The following is a 23,947-nucleotide window of genomic DNA, read 5'->3' as shown; positions in this document are numbered from 1 at the left end:
CATGCTGCAACCTTCAAGGATAAGCATGGGTTTCAATCCTGATTCCCACTCCTGTCTCCAAAACTGCATCCACCATGCTACTCTGGCTGTCAAAAGAAGAGAAAGCTGATATATTGAGCCATCTGCCTTTGGATGACCTGCAAGCAGCCATGAGGCTTCCAGGTGTGCTGCACCTGTGTGCTGAATGCTAGGAAAACTGTCTAGCTGGCAGTGCCCATAGTAACCAATTTGTCTCCACCTGGGTGCTGGGCAGATTGACTGGGTCATGCACAATTTAGCACTGGCTGCCAATTTGCTTCTGAGCTCAAGTCAAGGTGCTAACCTTTAAAGCTCAAAATGGCTTGGAACCTGGCTATACTTTAAGGACCGCCTCCTTCTGTACATTCTTCTCCACATGCTCCAATCTTCATCTGAGGCCCTCCTCCATATTCCTCAATCTTACAGGCTTGTAAACTAAAATAGCTTAAGAAAGTTCACAAAAGAAAAGGTTTCCCCTCCCCTGACCTCCTAGCAGACCCTGTGTCCTGTCCCACAATGTTCAAGCGGACCTCCTGACCTCCAGAGAGACTTGGGGGGTGGGCAGCGATCCGGTAGCTGCAAGAAGAATGAGAGTATGGCACATTCCCTTCTGTGAACTTCCTTAAATTAACTTACTGTAGGGTCCAAGCCTACAGGTGTCAACATCTTGGTTGCTAGGTGGTAACTATCTCACCTGGAAGATGGAATGACTTCCATGACCTAGCCGATGGTTTGTGTAAAATAATGCAAGTTTTCACATCATGCATTTTTTCTCAAGTGTTGGTGTTCGGAGCAAAAATGAGAGGTGAAATTACACAGCGCCTTTGAAATATGTTCTTAAGAACTTATGCTGCATCCTCCATTGTTAATGGTGATCTAGCTCAGGGGTCAGCAAATTTTTTCAGTCCACTGTCCCTCAGACCTTGTGAGGGGCCAGACTATATGGGGGGGGTGAATGAATTCCTATGCCCCATAAATAACCCAGAGATGCATTTTAAATAAAAGGACACATTCTACTCATGTAAAATCATGCTGATTCCCAGACCATCTGTGGGCCGGATTTAGAAGGCAATTGGGCCGGATCCGGGCCCCGGCCCTTAGTTTGCCTACCCATGCTCTAGCTGAATTAAACATACACTTACCTAGCTGGTTATAAAGTGTGAGTGGTTGGTTTGGGGTTTTTTAATCCTAAATGGAGCATGCAAGAGAAGGTAGTGCATCTGTCTCTCCCTCCCCTAAACCAGGGACCTCACTGTGCTCTGCTGTTTTGAGCCAACCCACCCCCACCCCAAGACCAGCTTCCCAGTTCTACAGGAACTAAACTGTGAACAATAAAATGCTTGCACACTCTCCAGAACAAAAGTTGATCGATAAAAATGTTCTTATGTATTTTGTGCACCTGGCTCAGTTTGGCTATTTATAGAATTGTTCCAACAATAGAATGCCTAAAGCTCTTGATCAAAATCCCCACCCTAATGAATAACATTCCTAGCAGGAATAACTTCAGGATATATATTTTTAAAAAGCAGAAACTTCCAGGGTTGCAAGTATCTTGATAACAAACTTTGTTACTTGCCACAGTTGGTAGTTCTAGAAGGTACTGAAAGATTTGCCAAGGCCCTGCTCCTTTTATGTTTCTGTCACAACAACGCCCATATACTAACTGCATTCACCAAGCGCTGCTTATTTGCTGCAATTAACATCAATGAACTTTAAAGGAAGTTATGCAGTTATGTCACGCTGCAGCCCTAGACACATGAGAGAAAGCCCCACTGAATGCAACAGGACTTACTTCAGAATAAAGATGTATAGCAGGGATGAAGAATCTCAGCCTCGGGGATAATGTGTCCTCCATTTGGCCTGCTGATTGCTAGGAGTGACACAGATACCATAACTGAAGACCAATTGAACAGCTGTGAGCCAGACATTTTAAGAGACGAATGTCCAGTTGTGTGGGAATTCTTGCTGCGGTCAATAAAAATAACTCCCTTCCCTCCCACCATATGGCTGGGCTCCGTCAAGGAGACCTTGATCAAAACCCACTCTAGGAGAGTAGGCCAAAACCTAATCATAATTTTATAATGATTGAGCAACAGGAAGTAGAAAGGTTCGCTACTGCTGCCGTATTGGAGGATATAGAACAAGGGTTATTAATATGCACTGTCCAGATCAGTACTGGAATCTCAATGCATCCCTAAAAAGAAGGCAAAAATAGACCTATGAAGGAATACTCAATCTATAGTGGTTTCTAGAGTGTCCCGGATATGTCCAATTCAGAACAAATTAGAGATAATGGTCGCTACACTCTAGCTCCTTAACCCCTTTGCGGTGACCCCATATGATCTCAGTATAATAAAATACCCACAGCAAAAGGCCAATACCCCAAAGTCCACAAGAAACAATCAAATTCCTAAGAGTGTCCGAAGGTTAATTTAAAAAAGAATCCAGAGATCTTGAGATGTAATAAAATGCCTGGTTCCTTTAAGATTATTTACCGGTATATTTTTTTTAAAAAAAACTCTCCTCAATGTAAAAGCAAAATTTTCCCATGCACTATATGTGCTTTCTATAAGCTTTCAAAATTAATACCAAGAAAATAAATAAACAAACATAAAGTACACAGTGTTTCTCTGCTTTTAAAATAAGTATTTTTGAAGAACTGAACTGACACTTTTTGTTCACTGTCCTCTAGTTTTTACAAAAAAAGTACTTCACAATAACACAAAAGCATCTGTATGGTATTAATGGAATTGACTAATTCTCCTAAGTCCCCCCCTCCCACCGTCTGTTCTGTTATCTTAGGATAAATTGTCATCTTAGAAGCTAAAGAAGGGAAAAAAACATTTTTAAAAAAGATGAGGGAAGTCTCTCAGCTTACTTTGGATCCAGCAGTTTGGATCAAGTAATGAGACACAGAACCCCATTACGGAAACTGCCACCCACACCATGACAAGACTTACTATGAAAAGAGCAAGAGAGCAACAATAGAAGGAGATGGCACTGGCTAAAGATTAACTGAAGTGGCTGAATTTAAGCAGAGGGTGCTGTTAGGTGGGTGGCTAAATGGGGGGAAAAAACAAAAAAGATGCCGAGGCCACACAAAAAATAGCAAAAAATCTGGGTGACAAATTTAAGCCAGTCATCATAGCTTGCATTCAATGAGACACACACTTGCAGGAATTATTGTGACAATGGGAAAGTTTGGTGTTCGGGTGCTTATATGTCAAACCTAAGACTCTATTTCTTATCCAGTGTAGGGAGCTGCCTCATATGATCTTGATATAATAAAATACCCACAGCAAAGGGGCAATACCCCAAAGACAACAAGAAACAACCAAATTCCTAAGAGTGTACAAAGTTTAATTTAAAAACTGCTCTTTAGTGCTCAATCAGAGCAAATGACAGTTGGGTTTTCCATTCACCTCCTTGGACTTTTGGTGAGCTCATTTTGAAGGAAGGCTATGTTTCACTTCTCGTCCTAACTGGTCTCCCATCCTTGCAGGGGAGAATACGGTAGCTGCTGCATACCTCACCAGGAAGTGGTCTGACCATGGCAATGGAGTGACATCCATACACACTCCTGTTTCCAGACCCCACCTCTCTAATTCAAGGTGCACTGCTTTGTGCTTTGAACTGGTGATGATTTCAAACAGGTGCATGGTATCCATGGAAGCCATGAATTCCTGACCCAGACCTGACACATCCACAAGCCACTCAAAACCACTCCTGAGACCACCACAATGCAATGCAATGCAATGCAATGCAATGCAATGCAATAATTACCTTTATTGGCATTATGAGTTAAAACATTTCAAAAGACTGGGATAAATTTTAAAGGGACAGGAGTGAGGCTGTCGAGGATCATGAGGTACTCAATTGTTCTGCTTCACCCTGTCTATTCCCTAGAGAGATGATTCATTAAGAAGCCTTTTGGGTAAGATGGAGATTGAAAAGGAAGCCACTGAGGCAGTAATGTCCTTGTCCTTATCCACTAGGAGGAACCTTCTTTGGCTTTCTCTTGGAGCTGTGGGTCGCAGGTCCAATATCTTGCTCAGCATCTGTTTGCGGAGTCTGCTGTGCAAAGGGCAGTGAGACCACCTCCGTCCGAGAGGTACACCGACAGCATCTAGTGGTTAAGAGCAATAGACTCATAATCTGGGGAACTGGGTTCGCGTCTCCGCTCCTCCACATGCAGCTGCTGGGTGACCTTGGGCCAGTCACACTTCTCTGAAGTCTCTCAGCCCCACTCACCTCACAGAGTGTTTGTTGTGGGAGAGGAAGGGAAAGGAGAATGTTAGCCGCTTTGAGACTGCTTCGGGTAGTGATAAAGCGGGATATCAAATCCAAACTCTTCTTTAGCCAGGACCAAAACTAATGCAGAAAGTTAGTGTTTAATGGTTGGGTGGGGGTGTTAAATGTCTAATAGTCAGACTCATAATAATATAATAATAATAAAATACTTTACTTGGATTATTGCTATGTCTTGTTTCCTCCCTGTCAATTACTACTATTAGGTAATGCAAGAACAGACAATAGGCACTGTCATTTTAAACAGGATTGGTGGCTATTTACCAGATAACTAAAGACTCATTTGATTGAATGCATCATTGGATTCAGATACTGCATTGTTATTTTTTATTCCATAATGCTGTCATTTTTGTATGTTCCAACACTATTAGATTTCAATCATCCACTTTGCCCCTTTTAAGGTCATTGCTTTTATATTACCAGTCAGTTGTAAATCCACACATTCTTTTCGATCAGAAAGTAAATGAAATTGGGTCTCCTGGCTGTGCAGCCAGAGACTAATGTCTGCTGAAATGAATGATGAGACTCTGTTATCCTCTGGTGCTTCCACCTTTTCTCTACCTTCCTCCACAACCTACTACAGGGAGCACATGAGAACATAAGAGAAGTCCTGCTGAGTCAGACCAATGGCCCATCCAATCCTGCACCCAATCCTGGGGGGATGTATATCGCTACACCCCAAAGTCTAGAAGGACTGATAAACATTTACAACTGCATGTGTAAATGTATGAGTTGTTCATCTTTAAGGGAGAGGATAATTCACAGTTGGGTGCTGTAGCTGCTGCCCCCCTTTTTTTGAATTTGTATTTCATTTATTTGTTAACATTCTTATATTACATTGGTAAACATTGTCATATTACATTACAAGACTTACTATAATATAATTTCCAACATGTATATAAAAATTATATACAAATTTTATATACCTAGAAAGAAAATGAAACAAAAAAGAAAGAACAAAGAGAAAAAACAAAAACAATCCCCCCCAAAAAATGATATACATACCAACACACCAGACTTCCTGTATTTCCCGTTGTATATTCCTTTTTTTACAAATGAATGTACTCTTATTATTGTATATTTCTTTCAATATTATCTAATACATTCCTATATCAATATGTGCTCTTAGTCTTATTTCTCAACTCAGTCTCACTCCAACGTCAATCAAATGCTAGCATAGATAGTGAACCTTTACTGTATTTTTGAACATATGTTTTATATCTATCCCACTTTCCCATATTTTTTTGTTTTGAATTGCCTCTCAGGGTATTTGTTAACTGCGCCATTTCAGCAAATTCTTGTAGCTTTTAATGCCAGACTGTTATCGTCGGGGCTTCTTGTTCCTTCCACCCCTTTGCCACCAAAGTCCGAGCTGCGGCCGTTGCATATAAGAATACCTCCCTAAAGGCCTTCGGGATGTCCCTGCCAACAATGCTTAACAGAAATGCCTCTGGTCTTTTTTTAAAAGTTATTCCAAACATTTTTTTCAACTCCTCGTAAATTAAGCCCCAGAACACTTTGATCTTCCTACATGTCCACCACATATGATACATGTCGCCATTACTCCCACCACACCTCCAACAAGTATTCGCTAAGTTTTTAAACATCTTTGATAGTCTTGAGGGGGTGAGATACCATCTGTGCTGCATCTTTAACATATTTTCTTTGATGTTATAACACGCCGTAAATTTCATATTTGTTTTCCAAAGCTCTTCCCATTCGGCCATCATTATTGAACGTCCAATGTCCTGTGCCCATCGAATCACTGTTGCCTTAACCTCCTCCTCCTTAACTTCCCATTCCAGGAGGAGTCGATATATTCTCAAAATTACCCTGATTTTATTATTTATTAATTCTGTTTCGAGTTTAGAGGGCTGATTATCAAATCCAATCTTTTTATCTTGTTTAAATATTTTGTATATTTGATGGTGTTCCAACCAACCAGAAAGCTGGTCTTTTATCTCCTCATATTTTCTAAATTTAATTTGGCTGTCCTCTTCTAATGTTTCTAACAAGATCAGACCATGATTTTTCTACCCTAACATTCCAACAGTGGCCAAGCAGATGCCTCTCAGAGAGAGATAAGGAACCCTGTGGTCCTCCAGAGGCTGCCAGACTCCAACTCTCACTAGTCCCAGCAAGCATAGCCAATGGTCAGGGATGATGGGGGTTGCACTTTAACAACACCTGGAAGCCACAACTTCTGTGTTCCTGGTCTAGGAAGTTCACAAACAGGGCATGGCTACCCCTGTAGGTTGTCCCCTTGTGTAGCATCTCAAGACTTGTGGAGTCAATTTATCTGAACTTGTTCCTCTTCATAGGAGCCTACTGGATCAGGCCAGTGGCTCATCTAGTCCAGCATCCTTTTCACACAGGGGTCAACTAGACGCCTGTGAGAAGCCACAAACAGCACCCAAGAGCAACAGCATTCCTTGTGGTGTAGTGGTTAAGAGCGGTAGTCTCGTAATCTGGGAAACCGGGTTCGCGTCTCCGCTCCTCCACATGCAGCTGCTGGGTGACCTTGGGCTAGTCACACTTCTCTGAAGTCTCTCAGCCCCACTCACCTCACAGAGTGTTTGTTGTGGGGGAGGAAGGGAAAGGAGAATGTTAGCAGCTTTGAGACTCCTTAAAGGGAGTGAAAGGCGAGATATCAAATCCAAACAACTCCTCCTCCTCTCCTTCTTCTTCTTCTTCTTCTTCTTCTTCTTCTTCTTCTTCTTCTTCTTTCTCCTGCAATGGGTATTCAGAAGCCTCCAAACAGTGGAGTGGTCTCTTCTAACTTCCCATCTCTTATACAATTAAGGCAACAACTTCTTCCTAGATACTGCCACTGTCTGCGGGCTCCCATTAGTTCCCCTGATCACTAAAGAGAAGTGGGGGAACAGAGCCCAGAGCAGCAGGAGTCTCCTGCGACGTGTGGCATTTGTTCCATTAGCATGTCACTCTGTACTAATGCAGATGGACAAAGATCACCCGCCACTTCCAAAGGTTAAAAGCTTTTCCATTTCGAACTTTCTGCTGAATGTAATTTTGTAGAGATAAAGCAGCACCAGAACATAAAACCGTGCCCTTTATTCCTGTACATACATAATTCAAGGACACTAATGAGAATAGAGGAATGTGGCACTGTGACCGCATCGAGGGACTCTTCCAGGAGAGGGCTGCAGACAAAGCGCAAATGGCTGGCCCTTAATGGCTCCTCCTGCGTCGCTGTGATGCGGAAATGGGTTCAGGGGTTCCAGTCCGATTGTCTTAGTCAAAAGGCTGCCTTTGGAAGGCTTCTTTGGGGGGGGAGGAAAAAAAGGGGGAAGAGTGAAAAAGAGGAAGTGTTAATTGCAACCAAGACTGGCCGGTACACAAGTAAGGCCCATTCTATTATGATCTGTGTATCATGCAAGAAGGGTAAACTTTTTCTTAAAGGAATCTTTAGGAAATATCGATCTTATTGGGGGGGGGTAAGAACATAAGCAGGGACGCGGGCGGCGCTGTGGGTTAAACCACAGAGCCTAGGACTTGCCGATCAGAAGGTTGGCGGTTCGAATCCCCGCGACGGGGTGAGCTCCTGTTGCTCAGTCCCTGCTCCTGCCAACCTAGCAGCTCGAAAGCACGTCAAAGTGCAAGTAGATAAATAGGTACCACTCTGGCAGGAAGGTAAACAGCGTTTCCGTGTGCTGCTCTGGTTCACCAGAAGCAGCTTAGTCATGCTGGCCACATGACCTGGAAGCTGTCTGCGGACAAACGCCAGCTCCCTCGGCCTATAGCGCAAGATGAGTGCACAACCCGAGTCAGTCATGACTGGACCTAATGGTCAGGGGTCACTTTACCTTTAAGAACATAAGCTAGGTGTAGAGCAGTTGTAGGACATCAGCCTTGTGTGTAGAAGGTCCCAGGTTCAATCCATAGCCTCGCCAGGTAGGGTTGGGAGCAGGGCTGTCTTAAGCACATCCAGCGCCGTGGTGCAAAGATCCCTCCGGTGCCCCCCTGGCAACTCCAAAACAAGGGAGGGGGCGGTGGAAAATGTCTTCTGCCTCCCCCACTGCTCTGAACCCCGGCGTGGTGGTGGCAACCAAGCAAGAAAACATGCTGGCAGATATGTTTTCTGGCGTCAGGGCACCAGAGAAGGCAGCCCAGGAAGGCTGCGCACTGCCTTTCACCAGGAAGCAGGAGGACGACAACCGGGAGCAGGGCTGTCTTTAGCAGATGCAGAGGCTTGGGAGAGAAGCTGTGCAGCTTCTATCCTAAGCCTCTTCAGGGATCGCTCTCCTCCTGTGGAGGCTTGGGAAGGAAGCTGCATGCCCGCCAGCCATATAGTTGGTGGGGCGCAGCTGGCAGGCGTGCAGGGAAAGGGGAGGCTGCCGGCAAAGCCGTGCAGTTCCCCCACTCGCTAGGGTGCCCCTGGGAGGCCGGTGCCCTGGCACAACTAACCACTAAGACCAATGGGAAAGACGGCTCTGGCTGGGAGAGATCCCTCCCCGAGACCCTAGGGAGCCAGAGCCAGTCAGGTAAACCGCAGATGGACCAATGAGTCTGACTCAGTATTACGCAGCTTCCTATGTTCCCAATAAATACAGAAGACATAGTATTAGTGTAGGGGTTTGTGTCAGCAGCATGTGGATAAGTCCTTTGCTTACACACACACACATATGTGTGTATAGAGAGAGATTGTGAGAGGTTAGAGCAGGCTTCCTCAACCTCGGCCTTCCAGATGTTTTTGGACTACAACTACCATGATCCCTAGCTAGCAGGACCAGTGGTCAGGGGTGATGGGAATTGTAGTCTCAAAACACCTGGAGGGCCGAGGTTGAGGAAGCCTGGGCTAGAGAGCCCAGAGCTTGCTTGGTTGCATTCAGTTGGCTGCAGTGTGGCTTGTTTACATGTGGGAGGGGGTGGATTGCTGGGTCAGGTTAGCCAGATTAATTTGTATGCCATTGTGGAAGATACGTCATTGCCTTGTTGTGCACAAAAATGTCTCTCCCTACATGTAAACAAACTGTGAAAAGTGGAGGTGTACTTTCCCCCATTTATTTGCTTGTTTTATACCACTGTAAATAAAGACAGAGGACAGAGCAGTGCAGGTACAAAAACTAGCAAAGAGCTAGTATAGTGGCTAAGAGACGGGCATTCCAACCTGATTAGCAATGCGTTTGTCAACCAAATTTATAGGTGACTCTTCATTATGTCGGAATCACAGGATGATTTCTGGAAAAGTGTAGAATTTCTGCCCCACAGCGGTGCATTAAGCACCCTCGTTGTATGGCTTCCAGTGTAGAACATTCACCTCTTTACCAACCTATTTAGCTGATTGTAAATTATGTTGACTGATTATAATGTGTTTTTATACTGTCATAACCCTGGAGCTTTACAGTAAAAAGCAAGTAAGAAATATCATCATCATCATCATTATCAAACAAACCATATAGCACTAATAAACTAACATGCAATATAAAACAATTTTGGGCTGACAGCATCAGATCAAACAAAGACCTTAGGTACAAGTGGAAACCACAATAAGTCAAGTATCTTCAGACACCTGAAAAAACAGGTATGTTTTCACCATCAGAATTTCTTAGAACAAAATTTGTGGCAAGTGTCTACATTTGATAAATGTTTTCATACTAATAATACTTGAATCAGATTCAGAGATGGGAAAAAGAGGGGATTTAGCCATGGCAAACAATCCACTTAAAAATGGCCACCTGCGTCCCATGAGGTGGCCCTATTTGAAAGAAAAGGTTACCTATGACGGCTTTCTTGTCCTTGTCAAAGCCATCAGAGAGGCCTGGGCTGAACTTGGTTTGCAAACACAAGAATGGTTTTAAGGCTCCTTCTAAGTGTACAAGAAAAGAGTTTCTCTATCATCAAGGTAACATGTGGAAGGTTATGGCAAAAGGTGCTTGCTTCTGGCTTCCAGCTGCAAATGGATCATTAGAGCCAGTGAGGATTAAAGGTGCACTTAGCTCACCTAGGAGCACTTCTTTCATTTGATGGCATGTTTCCTGGAACAACTCTACCCCGGTTTTCAAAATAGCATAGAATCAATTTGAAAAGGGCGACTCTTTGGCAGGATTGTTGGAACAGTGAAACAGCATCTCCTATGGAATGTTTAAAGGAGTGGCTTTAGGAAGCTACAACTCTGGTGAACATTAAGCACTTGTTGTCCAGTGGTACCTCAGGTTAAATACTTAATTCGTTCCGGAGGTCCGTACTTAACCTGAAACTGTTCTTAACCTGAACCACCACTTTAGCTAATGGGGCCTCCTGCTACCGCCGGAGCACCATTTCTGTTCTCATCCTGAAGCAAAGTTCTTAACCTGAAGCACTATTTCAGGGTTAGCAGAGTCTGTAACCTGAAGCGTATGTAACCTGAGGTACCACTGTAATCATCTTAGGCTAAACTGTGGCCTATAAGGCCAGTGCTTTTATATGGCTGGCTCACTGAGGCCAGCATTTTAAATCATCATGAGTGAACTTGATTTTATAACCAAAACAAGCAGAGAGACCACCTTTTTCACCTTTCCTGTCCCTTGACCAGCAGTTTGATGAGCAAGTGCACATATGAACAGGTGAAGTTATCTCTCATGGAGATGCTTTGTTAAGGAAAGCTGTAACCACTCAAATTCTGCTTGTGGTAAAACCTAAGGAGATCATTAAACATTTAAAAACTTCCCTATACAGGGCTACCTTCGGATGTCTTCTTAAGGTTGTAGTTATCTCCTTGGCTCAGGGGTCGCATAGCTCCATAACCTCCAACATTACTCTGATGAAAATAGGGACGTCCTAAGGAAAAGCAGGACATTCTGGGATCAAATCAGAAACTGGGACGGCTTCTGTAAATCCAAGACTGTCCTTGGGAAATAAGGACACTTAGGTTGAATCTACACACATATAAAAAAAACGTTGTGAAAATGCTGTTGTAAAAAACATTTTGAAAAACATTTTGAATTTGCCATGACTCACAATCACCTTCTAGACACATTTGTATAATGCACTTTACAACACACTTAAAATGTTTTATTTGCAGCTGTATAGCTGAGTCCTTGGAGGACCAGTAGGAAAGCTGGCAACCCAAGGTAAAAGGTGCCCAGAAAAAAGCTGGTTCCCTCAGTTTATATTTCATACTGCTCTTTCCTAAACAAAACAAACTGAAAGAGTGAAAAGGAACTGACTTCTAACCTGAAAATGAGTGGGGAGGGGAGGCTAGGAGAAAAAGTGAGAGGAGGGCACTGAACAGAGAGTGGCATTAACAGGGTAAGGAGACAGTAGTAAATAAGACAACCTTTGCAATGCAACTTGGGTCTTAACAATCCTTGGATAAAAATGCTCTTCACCACAGCTAATAGGACCCTACTTGCACATTCAAGGGGAAGGGGGTGGAATTTGTTTTGTGAGACATAAAGTAAGAGCTTTTGAAAGAGATTGTATTTCAGATACCTGGCAGGTAGCAATAAAAAAAAAAGTAAAACAAAATGGTGGAAATTTACAGCCTCTTCACTTCAAAGACAGTATTAGTGACCTGCGCTTTTGTTGGTGTCCCCTCAAATAGCTGTAACTTTTTAAAGCGTTTTTTGTTTACAAGGTAGCAAGGAATGTGATTTATTTTTATTTTTTTAAAAAAATCATTTCAGAGTGCTTCAAAAGTGTATCTTCATAGCACTGTCTCCTTTTGATCAACCCTTGATAATTGGCTTCTTTTAAAGCAAGTATAATTCTGTTTTCTTCCAAGATCAACCATAATTATGCATGGCAAGCTTCTGAAATGTATAACTTTTTTTTGTTTTGTCTGAAAGAAAGATGCTTCAGTTGCTACTGTCCACCCACATTTTCAAACTGGCTTTTGTGGGGATGGGGTGGGGAAAGAACAGAAAGAAGCTGGCAGTTCTGTTAACCCCCTTTAGGCTGGAGTAGAGGAAGCACGCAGATTCGAAAAGCAGGATTGGATTAGGGCCCTCTCCTCACATTTCTCACCCACACCCACCCACCCACCTTTAATGGACTTTCAGAAGACAGTAAAAACAAAACAAAAAGACGTCTTTGGGTTGATAGAAGGCTGGTGGTTTTATTTTAAGTTGTTAAATGGTGGCTTTCTCATTTTAGCCTTTTACGGAAAAAAGCAGAGCATAAATGCTTTAAATCTTAATTACGTTTTCATTCTGAGCATTTTTGTTTTAATGGGATTGTTTTGCTGTGTAATTTAACTACTGTGCACAATGTTCTCTAAACTGTTCTTATATTTTGTAAACTGTTTAGGATCCTATTTTGGCATTATGTACATAAATAAGCAGAGGAACACTGCTGGTATCCGATTGGTCAACAGTGACAAATCAGCCTGGGGATTTGCACTCTTCCTATGAGATCCTGCAGGGGTCAGGCACATAGAATCAGTGAATCACACTCCTGAAAATTCTCCACCTGGAAGCTCCCAGTGAGATGATATGGGATTGAAACCAGGCTACATGGGCTGGTGCTCAGGCTGATGAGCTCACTGAGCATGAAAACAGGCCAAGTGGCTTGTTTCTTATCTGTATTCCTTCCCTGAGGACAGAAAATTCTTCAAGGCCATAAGGATAGCTGAAAATCCAATAACCTCAGGTCAGCTCAAATGCCTCATTAGGTGTTGTTGTTGTTTAGACGTTGTTTAGACGTCCAACTCTTTGTGACCCCATGGACCATAGCACACCAGGCACTCCTGTCTTCCACTGCCTCCCGCAGTTTGATGAAACTCATGCTGGTAGCTTCGAGAACACTGTCCAACCATCTTGTCCTCTGTCGTCCCCTTCTCCTAGTGCCCTCAATCTTTCCCAGCATCAGGGTCTTTTCCAGGGAGTCTTCGCTTCTCTTGAGGTGGCCAAAGTATTGGAGCCTCAGCTTCAGGATCTGTCCTTCCAGTGAGCACTCCGGGCTGATTTCCTTAAGAATGGATAGGTTTGATCTTCTTGTAGTCCATGGGACTCTCAAGAGTCTCCTGATACTGGGAATATCATAGCTTTAACTATATGGACCTTTGTCAGCAAGGTGATGTCTCTGCTTTTTAAGGTGTGTCTAGATTTGTAATCACTTTTCTCCCAAGAAGCAGGCGTCTTTTAATTTCATGACTGCTATCACCATCTGCAGTGATCATGGAGCCCAAGAAAGGAAAATCTCTCACTGCCTCCATTTCTTCCCCCTCTATTTGCCAGGAGGTGATGGGACCAGTGGCCATGATCTTAGTTTAGGTAAGGGATCATTAATATTAAAATGATCCATCTTGACTTCTTGCTGGAATGTTTGTATAGCAAAACACACACACACACACTTTGCAAAAGAATTAAATAGACCACACATGATGGAGAGATGGAGGAGCACATACACACTTTAAATGCTGGCTGTCACCTGGCCTCCTGTAAAGCACCTGGGAGTTTTAATTCATTTGTATGGTTCAGACTGCCAGTGTAAAAACAATCGCTGGATTTGGAAAGGCCAAATCTGTCTTCCATTATGTAAACAGGAAAAATGGCAATTAAATTAAATGCACTGGATAAATAGAAACAACTCCTGTGACATTTGGAATCTGGATATATGTTATGAAATCATTTGGGCACGAAGTAAGTATTTAAGGTTGAAATCCAAACACCCTTTTCACCAGGCTGGAGGGTAGTGGCCCTGGATTTGGTGCTGACATCACTCTGCCCAACCCTTCTGGCCTCCAGCGACACCAGCATTGCTCCTCCAACACAGAGCTCCCCATTTTTTGCTGAACGGATAGGCAGAACATCTGCCAGCAGGGCAGACCATGAAAAGCCCTGAAACTTGGTGTTCCAACGGCAGGAAGTGACATACATTGCAGGGGGTTGGACTAAACGACCCTTGGGATCCCTTCCAACTCTATGATTTTATGACAGTGTGGAGGCCAATTCATGCTTGATTATTGCTGTTTGCCTGCCTTCCACCACAGCTGGCCTGTTTAACCCTACCATTCCTCAGCCGGGGTTTAGGCCACAGCCCTAATGCATTATTTTCTCTTTCTACCATTCCTAAATCTCTGCTACTGCAACTTTGTATATCTTAGGTTTGTGCTTTCTGGTTATATTTAATTTTGTCATTCCTTCTCAGAGAATTTGATGCAAGCTTTCATCATTTCAAACTGTTCTGTGTTAAACTTTCATTTGAATTAGTCATATCTTACGGCACACATAACATGTCCATCTGTGGAGGCAGAGAATAGGACGTAGCTGAGAAAATGGGACAGCAAGGGCTCTGTGATGGGAAAGAAGTTACGGTAATTAGGAAGTTGGATCCTACAGGAGAAACTAGTATGGACAAACACATTTTGCCTTCATATTTTTGTTCACCCTTGTCCCAGTTACCTGTGTTTATCCCACCATTTTCCTCAAGGAGCTCAAGGTGGCTCTTACATGGCTCTGTTTCTCCTTGCTTAATCCCCACAACAATTCTGTGATGTAGGTTAGGCTGAGTGGCAGTGACTGGCACAAGACCAGCGAGTTTCATGGCTGAGGGGGGATTTGAACCCTGGTCTCCTAGGTCCTGTTGTTGTTGTTGTTTAGTTGTTCAGTCATGTCTGACTCTTCGTGACCCCATGGACCAGAGCACGCCAGGCACTTCTGTCTTCCACTGCTTCCCGCAGTTTGGTCAGACACGTGTTTGTAGCTTCGAGAACACTGTCCAACCATCTCGTCCTCTGTCGTTCCCTTCTCCTTGTGCCCTCCATCTTTCCCAACATCAGGGTCTTTTCCAGGGAGTCTTCTCATGAGGTGGCCAAAGTATTGGGGCCTCAGATTCACGATCTGTCCTTCCAGTGAGCACTCAGGGCTAATTTCCTTAAGAATGGATGCGTTTGATCTTCAAACGCAGGTCCTAGGTCCTAGTCCGACACTTTAACCATTACAGCACACTGGCTGTATGGTGAAGCCATGACAAGAGTGCTAATATAAAACTGATACACAAGGTAACAATGCGGAGTCTATATTAATTAATTTAAGTGATATCAAACTATCCAACCATAGAATGTTGCTCCAGTTTCAACAGCTTCAGAAACTTAGGTAGCCATAATATGCTAACAGTGCAATCATATCTACTCAAAAGTCCTGTTGAGTTCTGTGGGGCTTATTCCCAAGTTATGTAGTACAGGGCTGCAGTCTAAATAAAGGGATGAACAGATGGTACACTACTGGTTTGATTCACCTCCAGCTGTTCTTTTTGTTTATCCCTATGCAGTCAGTTGTTTAAACTATACAGAATTTTAATTCCGATGGCATGCTCAAGAATATTTCTTCATCCATGACTGCCACCACACCGCCACTGCCACACGATTTCTGTTCTCATCCTGAGGTAAAGTTCTTAACCAGAGGTACTACTTCCGGGTTTGCGGAGTCTGTAACCCGAAGTGTTTGTAACTCGAGGTACCACTGTACATTATAGCATTTGAGGTTTGCTCTCAGTTTAGTGTGTCCCAAGAAACCCTCCCCATTACTCACCACACTTTTAACTGTGAAAAGAATACAGGCAGATGGCTTTAAAAGCAACCACTCTAAAGTTTAGAGTCTAAACAATATTGTGACAAATTTAACTTTCTCTTTCCACCAACCTCCTATCTCCTTTGTAACTTACTTCCCCTCAGGAATTCATCTGTCAGATCTCCTGTTTTCTGTTAAACTCACTTTGCAGCATCCTCAGGGACTCCTTCTGCCCTTGTTGACTAGAATTTCTTTGATTTCCATGCCATTTGCTCAAATGCAAAAAGGTACAGTTAAAACAGGAAAGCAATTTAGGTTGCTCACTGAAGGACAAAGCAATCATGCCGTTTGCCGTTGCAGGCAATTGATTTGGACCAATAAATGAAAGGCGCTTGCAGTCATATGGATCCTAAAACCTAATTTACCTCAATTTTTTGCTTGTTAAAAGTTAGGCCATGCAAAGTGTATAAGACAGACTACACTGAATCAAAGACATTTAGTGAGACTGGATCCCCCCCCAACTTATATTATACTGTTGTGCCTTTATATTTTCTCAGGATTTCTCCTTTCTACACTTTTTCATGTTGGCCGGTGCCATTTCCCTCCTCCAAGAAATCTGCAAATGAGGCCCTTCTTGTGGACCCCTTTGGAGAGGCTCATGGTGCAGTGCCCCAAGATGGACACTGTTTATAGCAGCTCTCATAGAAATATAAGAATACAGAATGTTTTTCTAATCTGCAGGCTGTAATTTAAAGGTGAAAATATGGAAAGGCCTCGTTTCAAACTTACTGTTCATATTCCGTCTTCCAGTTTTACCAGTGTGCTTCAATTTGCTTGTCATACTGTTCTCCCTAAATTTTCCACATTTTCACTCTCCTCTTCAGATGCCCATTTCAATTCCCAAATAATATACTCCTTGTCCTCTGTGAGACAAGACATTTCTGACAACACACGCCACCTTTCTTTAATTTTGAAGAACCTGGCAAATCCTGTCTTCAGAATTCTTTTACATGCACCTCTTTTCTTGTTTGTCCATAAAGTGCTCAGTTACTATTTTCAATGATGGGCAGGATCCACTCATTTTCTCATTTGGCTCCATTACATGACAGGCTGTCATTTCCTTCTGTGACATTGCACACTAATTTAACTGTGTGCTACCGCCTTAACCTCTACAGCTAAAACTGATCGTACATCAAGGTCCCTGCCAAAAAGATCTGTATACTGCTTTTGAGAAACTGGCTGCATAAGAACAGTTTCCTGAAAGAAGAGTTCATTGGAAAAAAAGAGATAAAGAATTGACTACAATCTAATGCACGTTTTCCTGGTGGTAAGCCCCACTGAACATGCTTACTTCTGACTATACATGCTTAGGTGTGCATTGTACACCCTTGACTTGTTTTCTGCTCCAAGTGGAGAGGGGTGGAAATGAGTGTCTCTGAGACCCTGTTGTCATGGTCAGACCACTTGCTGGTGATATTTGGATTCATGGCAGCTATCACCTCCACAGAGATGGGAGACCGACTGAAATGGTGAACCCAAGGAAGGATCCCTTAATGCTCCAGGGGGCTTCCCAACAGATAGAGGGGATATTGTCAAGACTCTCTCCTCTTGTTGTGGAATGGCAAGGTGAGAAGGTGTGCCGATATGAACGCTCCTTCATGCCCTTTCCAGCATTGCAGTGCCCACAAAGCTCCCTGACCTGCTAAGGAGCTGCAGACAATGAAACAGACCGGACAATGGCTACAGCACCTGCAATGCTGATGGACTGCTTTCCCTTTGGTGGAGCATATGTTGTACAAGCGATGTGTGGTTACCCATCACTATCAAACCTATAGTTACGTAAATCCAACTAACAAATATACCCACAACGTTTCAGGCTGTGTTTAACTATATGAATTCTTTATACATCATATAAACATAACTCTTTTCACATTATCTAATTGAGTAGAAACAATTAAAGACCAACATATAAAACAGGAAATACAAATAGATCAGTTTTTAGATACGTAATGTCCAAATAGAAGCTTTTCTGTTCTATGTATGTCTTTGTGAATACAGGTGTCAAACACAACTTTAAGGAGCAGTACTTGCAAAAGATGAACTTTTCTTTGTAATGTTCCACATCTACCTTTGCAAAGTATAGTTGTTGTGTGCAACTGCTGTATGCAGGTATCAGACGAATGATACAAAAGATCTTAACATATGCCTTTTCAAAATATAGTTGCTGTATGCAGGTATCAGACAAAAGAACTCAAGACAAGGATTCCCGGAATAATACCTTGTTTTGCCCTGCCTGGGTTCATCGGCTGTGCATACTCATATTTTGTGTATCAGAGACATGTGTGGTTACCAGCATATTTCTACCATGTGCATGGAAGGAATGGGGGGCAGGAAAAAGAGGGCTGGAATGAATGCTTATGTGGGTTGCAGAGAACCGCCAGATTAAATTATTGCAAAAAGGTACACAGTCTAATTGTGTGATAAACAGAAGGCTTTGTATTTTCGTTAGAAAACGAAACAAGTGACAGTTTCAGAACAGGTCATTCTGCATTTCTATTCACTGTTTCTAGGAAATATGACTGTGAAAGGTACTTTATTTCAGTGGAGCAGACCATCGCTGCATTGAAATGTGTTAGATATCAGTCAAATTTATGTATCTGAGTAAAGAGCAACGGAATCAAGCACAAAATGCCACTAGGTATTCTCATCCCCAAACAGGAATGCTCCTTTTCAAGGTGCCAAACCGCCATCCCCTCCTCCAGGGATACCATAAGCTGTAATGGTAATCAAGTGGGTCAATTCATTCCTCCTTCTCTGTGGCTACTAAGCATGCCCAGTCATCACTGGGCCATTACTGGGGAAGGACTTCTTTTTAAAGATTTTTTTTGTACTTCAGCATACACCAGCCTGGCCAAGAATGCTGAAACATCCCTCTTGTTTGTCAGAGGCCCTATTTTGGCTCCACATCTGTTGGCACTCGCCACTTGAATTAATTATTAGCAACAGTGATTTTTGTCATGCTCAACTGCAATTACTGAAATTCTTATAGGGCACAACCACATATACAATGCAGTGAAGCCCCACAAGAATGGTAAGCAATAAATGCTAGATGGAGTTACAGCCTCAAGTTAAAATCCTGGATTGTGGCTAGATTCCATGTGGCCTAACATGTTCATAGTCCCTCCCTCTACAGTCCCTTGAATTTCTACATACATGCCACAGGTAGAAAGGGGTGTCTGCCTGTCTCTAAAAGCTAAAACATGCTGCATTTCCTGGGAAAATAGTCCAGAGTACTACAGTGCTAGACACCTTAACACAGAAGTAAACCCCAGTAGCTGAATGGGGCTTACTCCCAGGAATATATGCATAACTGTATTTACTATGAAATTCACCAAGACCTGTCTTGGGGTTATATGTGTAGAATCAGTCTGTTGAAGTCAGACACTCAGATTTTGAAATCCTAACTTATCAGGGTGTCTAAGCATCAGTTGTCCTCAAAATGGTTGATTTTGAGAGATATTTCACCAGGAAATATTTTTTTCAAAAAAGAGAAAGCTAATCCATTTTATTACTTTACCAAACCCTTGAGAACGACAGCCCCAGATGTCAGCTCGTGACTTTTCTGCTGCATATTTATCAAAGCAATTTTGTGTGCAGCATTAAGACATTGAATGAAAAACAGCAGATTTTTTGAGGAAGGCATTCTTTCCTCATTAATATATTCAACTCACAATCCTGACAAGTTAGAATAACCTTGTGGCCATTTTGTTATTCTCCACCCTTCCTGTTTTTTTGCACAGGAGTCATCCTTTATGCTGTTTTGCCTATAATTTCTAAGGAACTCATTTTGAAACCTGGTTTGGTGTGTGTGTGTTTTCGTTATACTTTTTAGGAGAGAAACAGAGTGTATGGAATATCAATAAGAATATCTGAAGGGCAAACATCGTGAATGATCAGAACACCTTTTTTAATGAGTTGTACAATTATTATAAAAATGGATGTGAAAAACATCATTTATAATTTCATTAACCCATTCCCTTAACAATTGATTTGCAACACATATACACCGCAAAGCAAGTTCTGGGATAATGAAAGATAGCTGTTAATGTAAAAATATTGCAAATGATTATGGGCTAAGAATTAAGTTCTCAAAACATTTTTAATGTTTAACATCTGGAGGTGGGGACGAGTCTGTATTTCTTTCTAGATCACATTATCAAGGCACAGATGTCAAAAGCACTTCATGAAGTTGGTTGCTTTTAGACATCAAGTATAGTGTTCAGGCATTCTTACATTTCAATGCTGTTTTGTAGTTTACAAAGCTGAGGGCTATATCCAAGCATTCAGCAGCCAGTAGCAGGCCCTGTAATCTGCAAACAAACATGCAGTTGACAAGGCACCCAACAACCTTGCCTGTGGTTAACTGAAACAATCTGTGATATTGCGTTGGCCTTGCTATTAGAGAACATACATGCCGAAAGGTTTTGTGGTGCATGCAGTGTGACTTGAGGTAGACCTATCTATACATTTACAGTCTCCACAGAGACGCACAGTGGCTCGCCCTGTAAGTCACACCTATTGCAAGAATAATTCCCACGCTTCACATTGCTGTGCCTCCATTACATCCTCCTGCAACTGCCAATAGGATGTCAGGAGTCTGTATGGTACGCTGCTCCACACAACAGCCACACAGAGGGCACTTTAAGATTATTGTACTGTTTAGACAGGGCCTTAGAAAAACTGCTTTCTGATACATCGCCATATTTGCACCACCTGACATACAAATGTATTTGTGCCATTCGTCAACAGTACAAGATGCTCCCTTTTTAAACGCTGAGATTAATCTCTACATGGGAAAAGGAGAGGCTCTGTGAACTGCTTGGAAAAAAGCAGATGAGCTCCTCCAAACTCTGTAAGACCTGATGTTATATAAAAATGAAAATTTCTAGCTTCCTGGAATGCAATGAGTACATGTAAAGCAGGTGTGTTAGCTACAACTTAGCAAGTCAGAGACATAATGTGAGGAAGAATCTAATGAGCCTGACATACAATAGTGTTCAAGGAGGACTATAATAAAAAATTCAAGAAAGTAATTATCTCTCTTGCCTTATATTTTTTTAAAAAAACCAAGAAGGCTGACCTTAATATAGTTGCAGAGATTATATACACACTCCCTGAAACAAGATTGCAACAGCATTATTTGGATCTCAAACCTCTCCAGCTGGAAGACTGTTACTCATTAAACCAGGGGTAGTCACCCTTTTTATACCTACCGCCCACTAATGCATCTTTCTTGATGGTAAAATGTCCTTACCGCCCACCAGTGCTCGATGGAAGGAGGATTCAGCTTGTGCCGTAGAACCCCCTACCGCCCACCCAGAATCCTGAAACGCCCACTAGTGGGTGGCGGGGACCAAGCTGACAACCCTTGCATTAAATAGTGCAAGACTTCTACTGCACAAGATCCTGTCCTCTTCCAAATGGCCCGAGAGTAATAGGGTACTGAACAAGGGGCTCATCTGGAGCCAAGGCAATTGCACCGGTCAGCAGGTATTAAGTTAACAGGTAGTATGTTCTAGGTAGCCGGTGCAAATGAATTCTGGGGGGAATCCCAGCCAAAAAAAGATGCTATTTCACAACAGTGCTATGGACTCATCTGAGCACTTAAAGGGCAAACGCAGATTTGCTTAGTGCCCAAGTGCTGCGCCTGCAGTACTTTATGAGGTACTGTCACTGGCAATGCTCACACCATAACCCTGCTTCCAGTTCAGTTCAAATGCACACCCAGCTTCCCCGTTTGTTGCATTCCTATTTTAACACTTAAATCACAGATCCTTAGATCCTTCCTTCTTAAGGGCTCAGTTGCTTCTCAGCACTGAGAAGGCTTGGAAACACGTGTCTATTTTTCCTCTTCTTGCTTTCAACGTGCTTAGCGCGAGGGAGCAAGAAAGGGAGGCAGCCAGCAGGGCAGTTGGCACACTTTTCAGCCCCATTAGCCAGCTGTCAAATAGCTGTTCAAATGACTGGTTAGGCTGGCTCATTGCTAAAGGAAATGAATTAAAAATGACCTGACATAACTGCTGTGCCGGGTAAATCTAAATTTAATCCAGACTGCTCCAGCAATCTCAGCCATAAAACTGCAGGTGACAAGGTTGAAAAGGACATGGTTTTATGTCAAAACAACATAATCCTCCCTACTGCTCCAGAACGTATTTTATTTAACCAAGACTTAAATATTTCTAACACTGAATGTGTACCTAAGCATCACCCAGCAGACCATATCATGTTTACAATGTCTATCCAGTGCAGAGGAGTTACCAGATTGCGGTTATTAATTGTCCTCCCAGCACTTCACCTAATGTAGAACGCTGACAACATTTTGTGCAAATAAAAAGGAAAATTTTTATATATGCAGACATTTAAGTACTTCTTATTAGCATTGTGGCACACAATTATTATTCTTAATTATTAGTAATTTGCAAATCTAGCGTTAGTTCTCCTTTATTTCAGAAAAGGGCATTCAAGTAACATTTCATATCTGAAGATGGAATGGTGTACATACACATTTTTTAAAAAAACAACATTACCAAAAATGTTCAAGAAAGAAACGAAAACCTGAGCCCTTATGTCAACTTACCACTTAATTAGATGTCAATTACCTAGTTACAAGCACTGAAAGACTAAACAAGTTTTCCATCTTTTTAAAGAGGGCCACCACTGAATTCAGCATTAAGTTAATAAAGATTCTGAGAAGCTTTTATAGGCTTGAAAAACTAGCAAGGTTTGGCAACAGTTCACATTTTAGAGGGATACACTGGCAAACTGGAGATGCATTAATAGCATTTTGGAGGTTTTAATGAATGGTATTTGCGTAATACAGGAATTTTGAAACTAAAATAATCTTGCAGTTCATGTAGAGCCTTCATGAGATATAGATTCACAGTACCTGTTAATAAAATGCCTCCTTTTCAGTTGCACTGCTGTGGAATAGATTCTCTGCCCCGAACAATGGACCATGTATTAAAACAAGAGTAAAATCTTGTTTCTTTTGGCTGATAGTCTTTCCATAGTGCCAATGTGTGTGGGTTTTTTTGAGGGGGTGGGTGGGAATCTTTTTGATGATTAGTCTATGGGAGATTAAAGTGAAACTACACAGCGATGTATTTTTCCAAACCATACTTTCATTCGCCATGATCACACTGGTTCACAGATTTTAAGTTGTGCCATTCCACATGTGCTGCTTAGTTTGTAGGCAATTGTCTTCCTTCAACTCAGTCTTTCCTTATTCGTTAATCTAACCCATAAAGTTAACTTCAGCAAGAAGCAGGCCTGGTAATGAGGACATATTGCTGTGGTTCTACTTTAGACACATGGAGATTTCTCCTCCTGTAAGGTACAAAAAAGTGTGTCTTAGGAGAACATTTATAACAAACCAATCAATAGCCATTTTCTCTCGTTTCTAGAACTACTTGAAGAATACATGTATTGTCCTCCATGAAAAATATATGGGGGGGGGATTACTTTTATGAAAACTACTGAATTTGATTATAACATTCTTATAAAAGAAACAGTATAAACATACTCACATTTCCTCATTACAAAAAGGGGCTCCCAAACTGTTCTTGTAGAAGTTTCTCCATTATCGTAACACTCTGTAAAAAGAACACAGACAGTAATTTTGAACCGTCTGAACATTTTACCAGCACACAATAGCTTTACAAATTGAATCTCTCTGTTTAGAGATCATCTAAGCAGATCAAGACCAATATGACTAAGAAAATATATCAATCTTTACTGCGATGCCAAAATTGGTGCCCACCATTCTGGGTCCATACAAAAGATTGGGGTGGGGCAACATAACCCATCCTGGAGCTTTGTCTAGGGGAAGCCTCTCAATATGACTTTGGATTTCTGCTTCAGTGACAGGGGACCAAACAGGTAACCTCTCCAGGGATAGTTTGTCCTCCATTTCATGCCCTACTGTTTCGTCCTCCTTAACTCAAAGATACTGGCAGCCTGATGACCGAGCAGTGCAATGGTGCACTGAAGCTCACATCAATGTGATCCGAATGCATCACATGGTTGATGACAGCAATAGCTCAGCAGTGGAGTCCATGCCTTGCATATAGAAATCGGGATTCTAGGTTCTGGTGATAATCGGGTCACACTTT

The 23,947-nt window shown here is 42.3% G+C and overlaps 1 protein-coding gene across 2 annotated transcripts in view; it reads right to left on the bottom strand.

Annotated features, from left to right (window-relative positions):
* Positions 1-23,947, bottom strand: part of PRELID2 (PRELI domain containing 2) — a 55,493-nt gene that overhangs the window by 2,132 nt on the left and 29,414 nt on the right. The window contains exons 6-7 of one of the 2 annotated variants that reach the window (XM_081900834.1): positions 23,363-23,428; positions 22,938-23,162 (exon numbers count right to left, since the gene is read on the bottom strand). In XM_081900834.1, the coding sequence (XP_081756960.1) occupies positions 23,372-23,428 (57 nt within the window). In that variant the 3' untranslated portion in view covers positions 22,938-23,162; positions 23,363-23,371. Of the gene's footprint in view, positions 1-22,937; positions 23,163-23,362; positions 23,429-23,947 lie in introns of those variants that run through there. The other variant, XM_081900832.1, reaches the window with a different exon arrangement.

The sequence above is a fragment of the Podarcis melisellensis genome, assembly GCF_964234715.1.
Source record: "Podarcis melisellensis genome assembly, chromosome: 2".
NCBI lineage: Eukaryota > Metazoa > Chordata > Lepidosauria > Squamata > Lacertidae > Podarcis > Podarcis melisellensis.
Note: the sequence above shows the minus strand (reverse complement) of the source record. Positions and strands in the feature narration are given on the sequence as shown.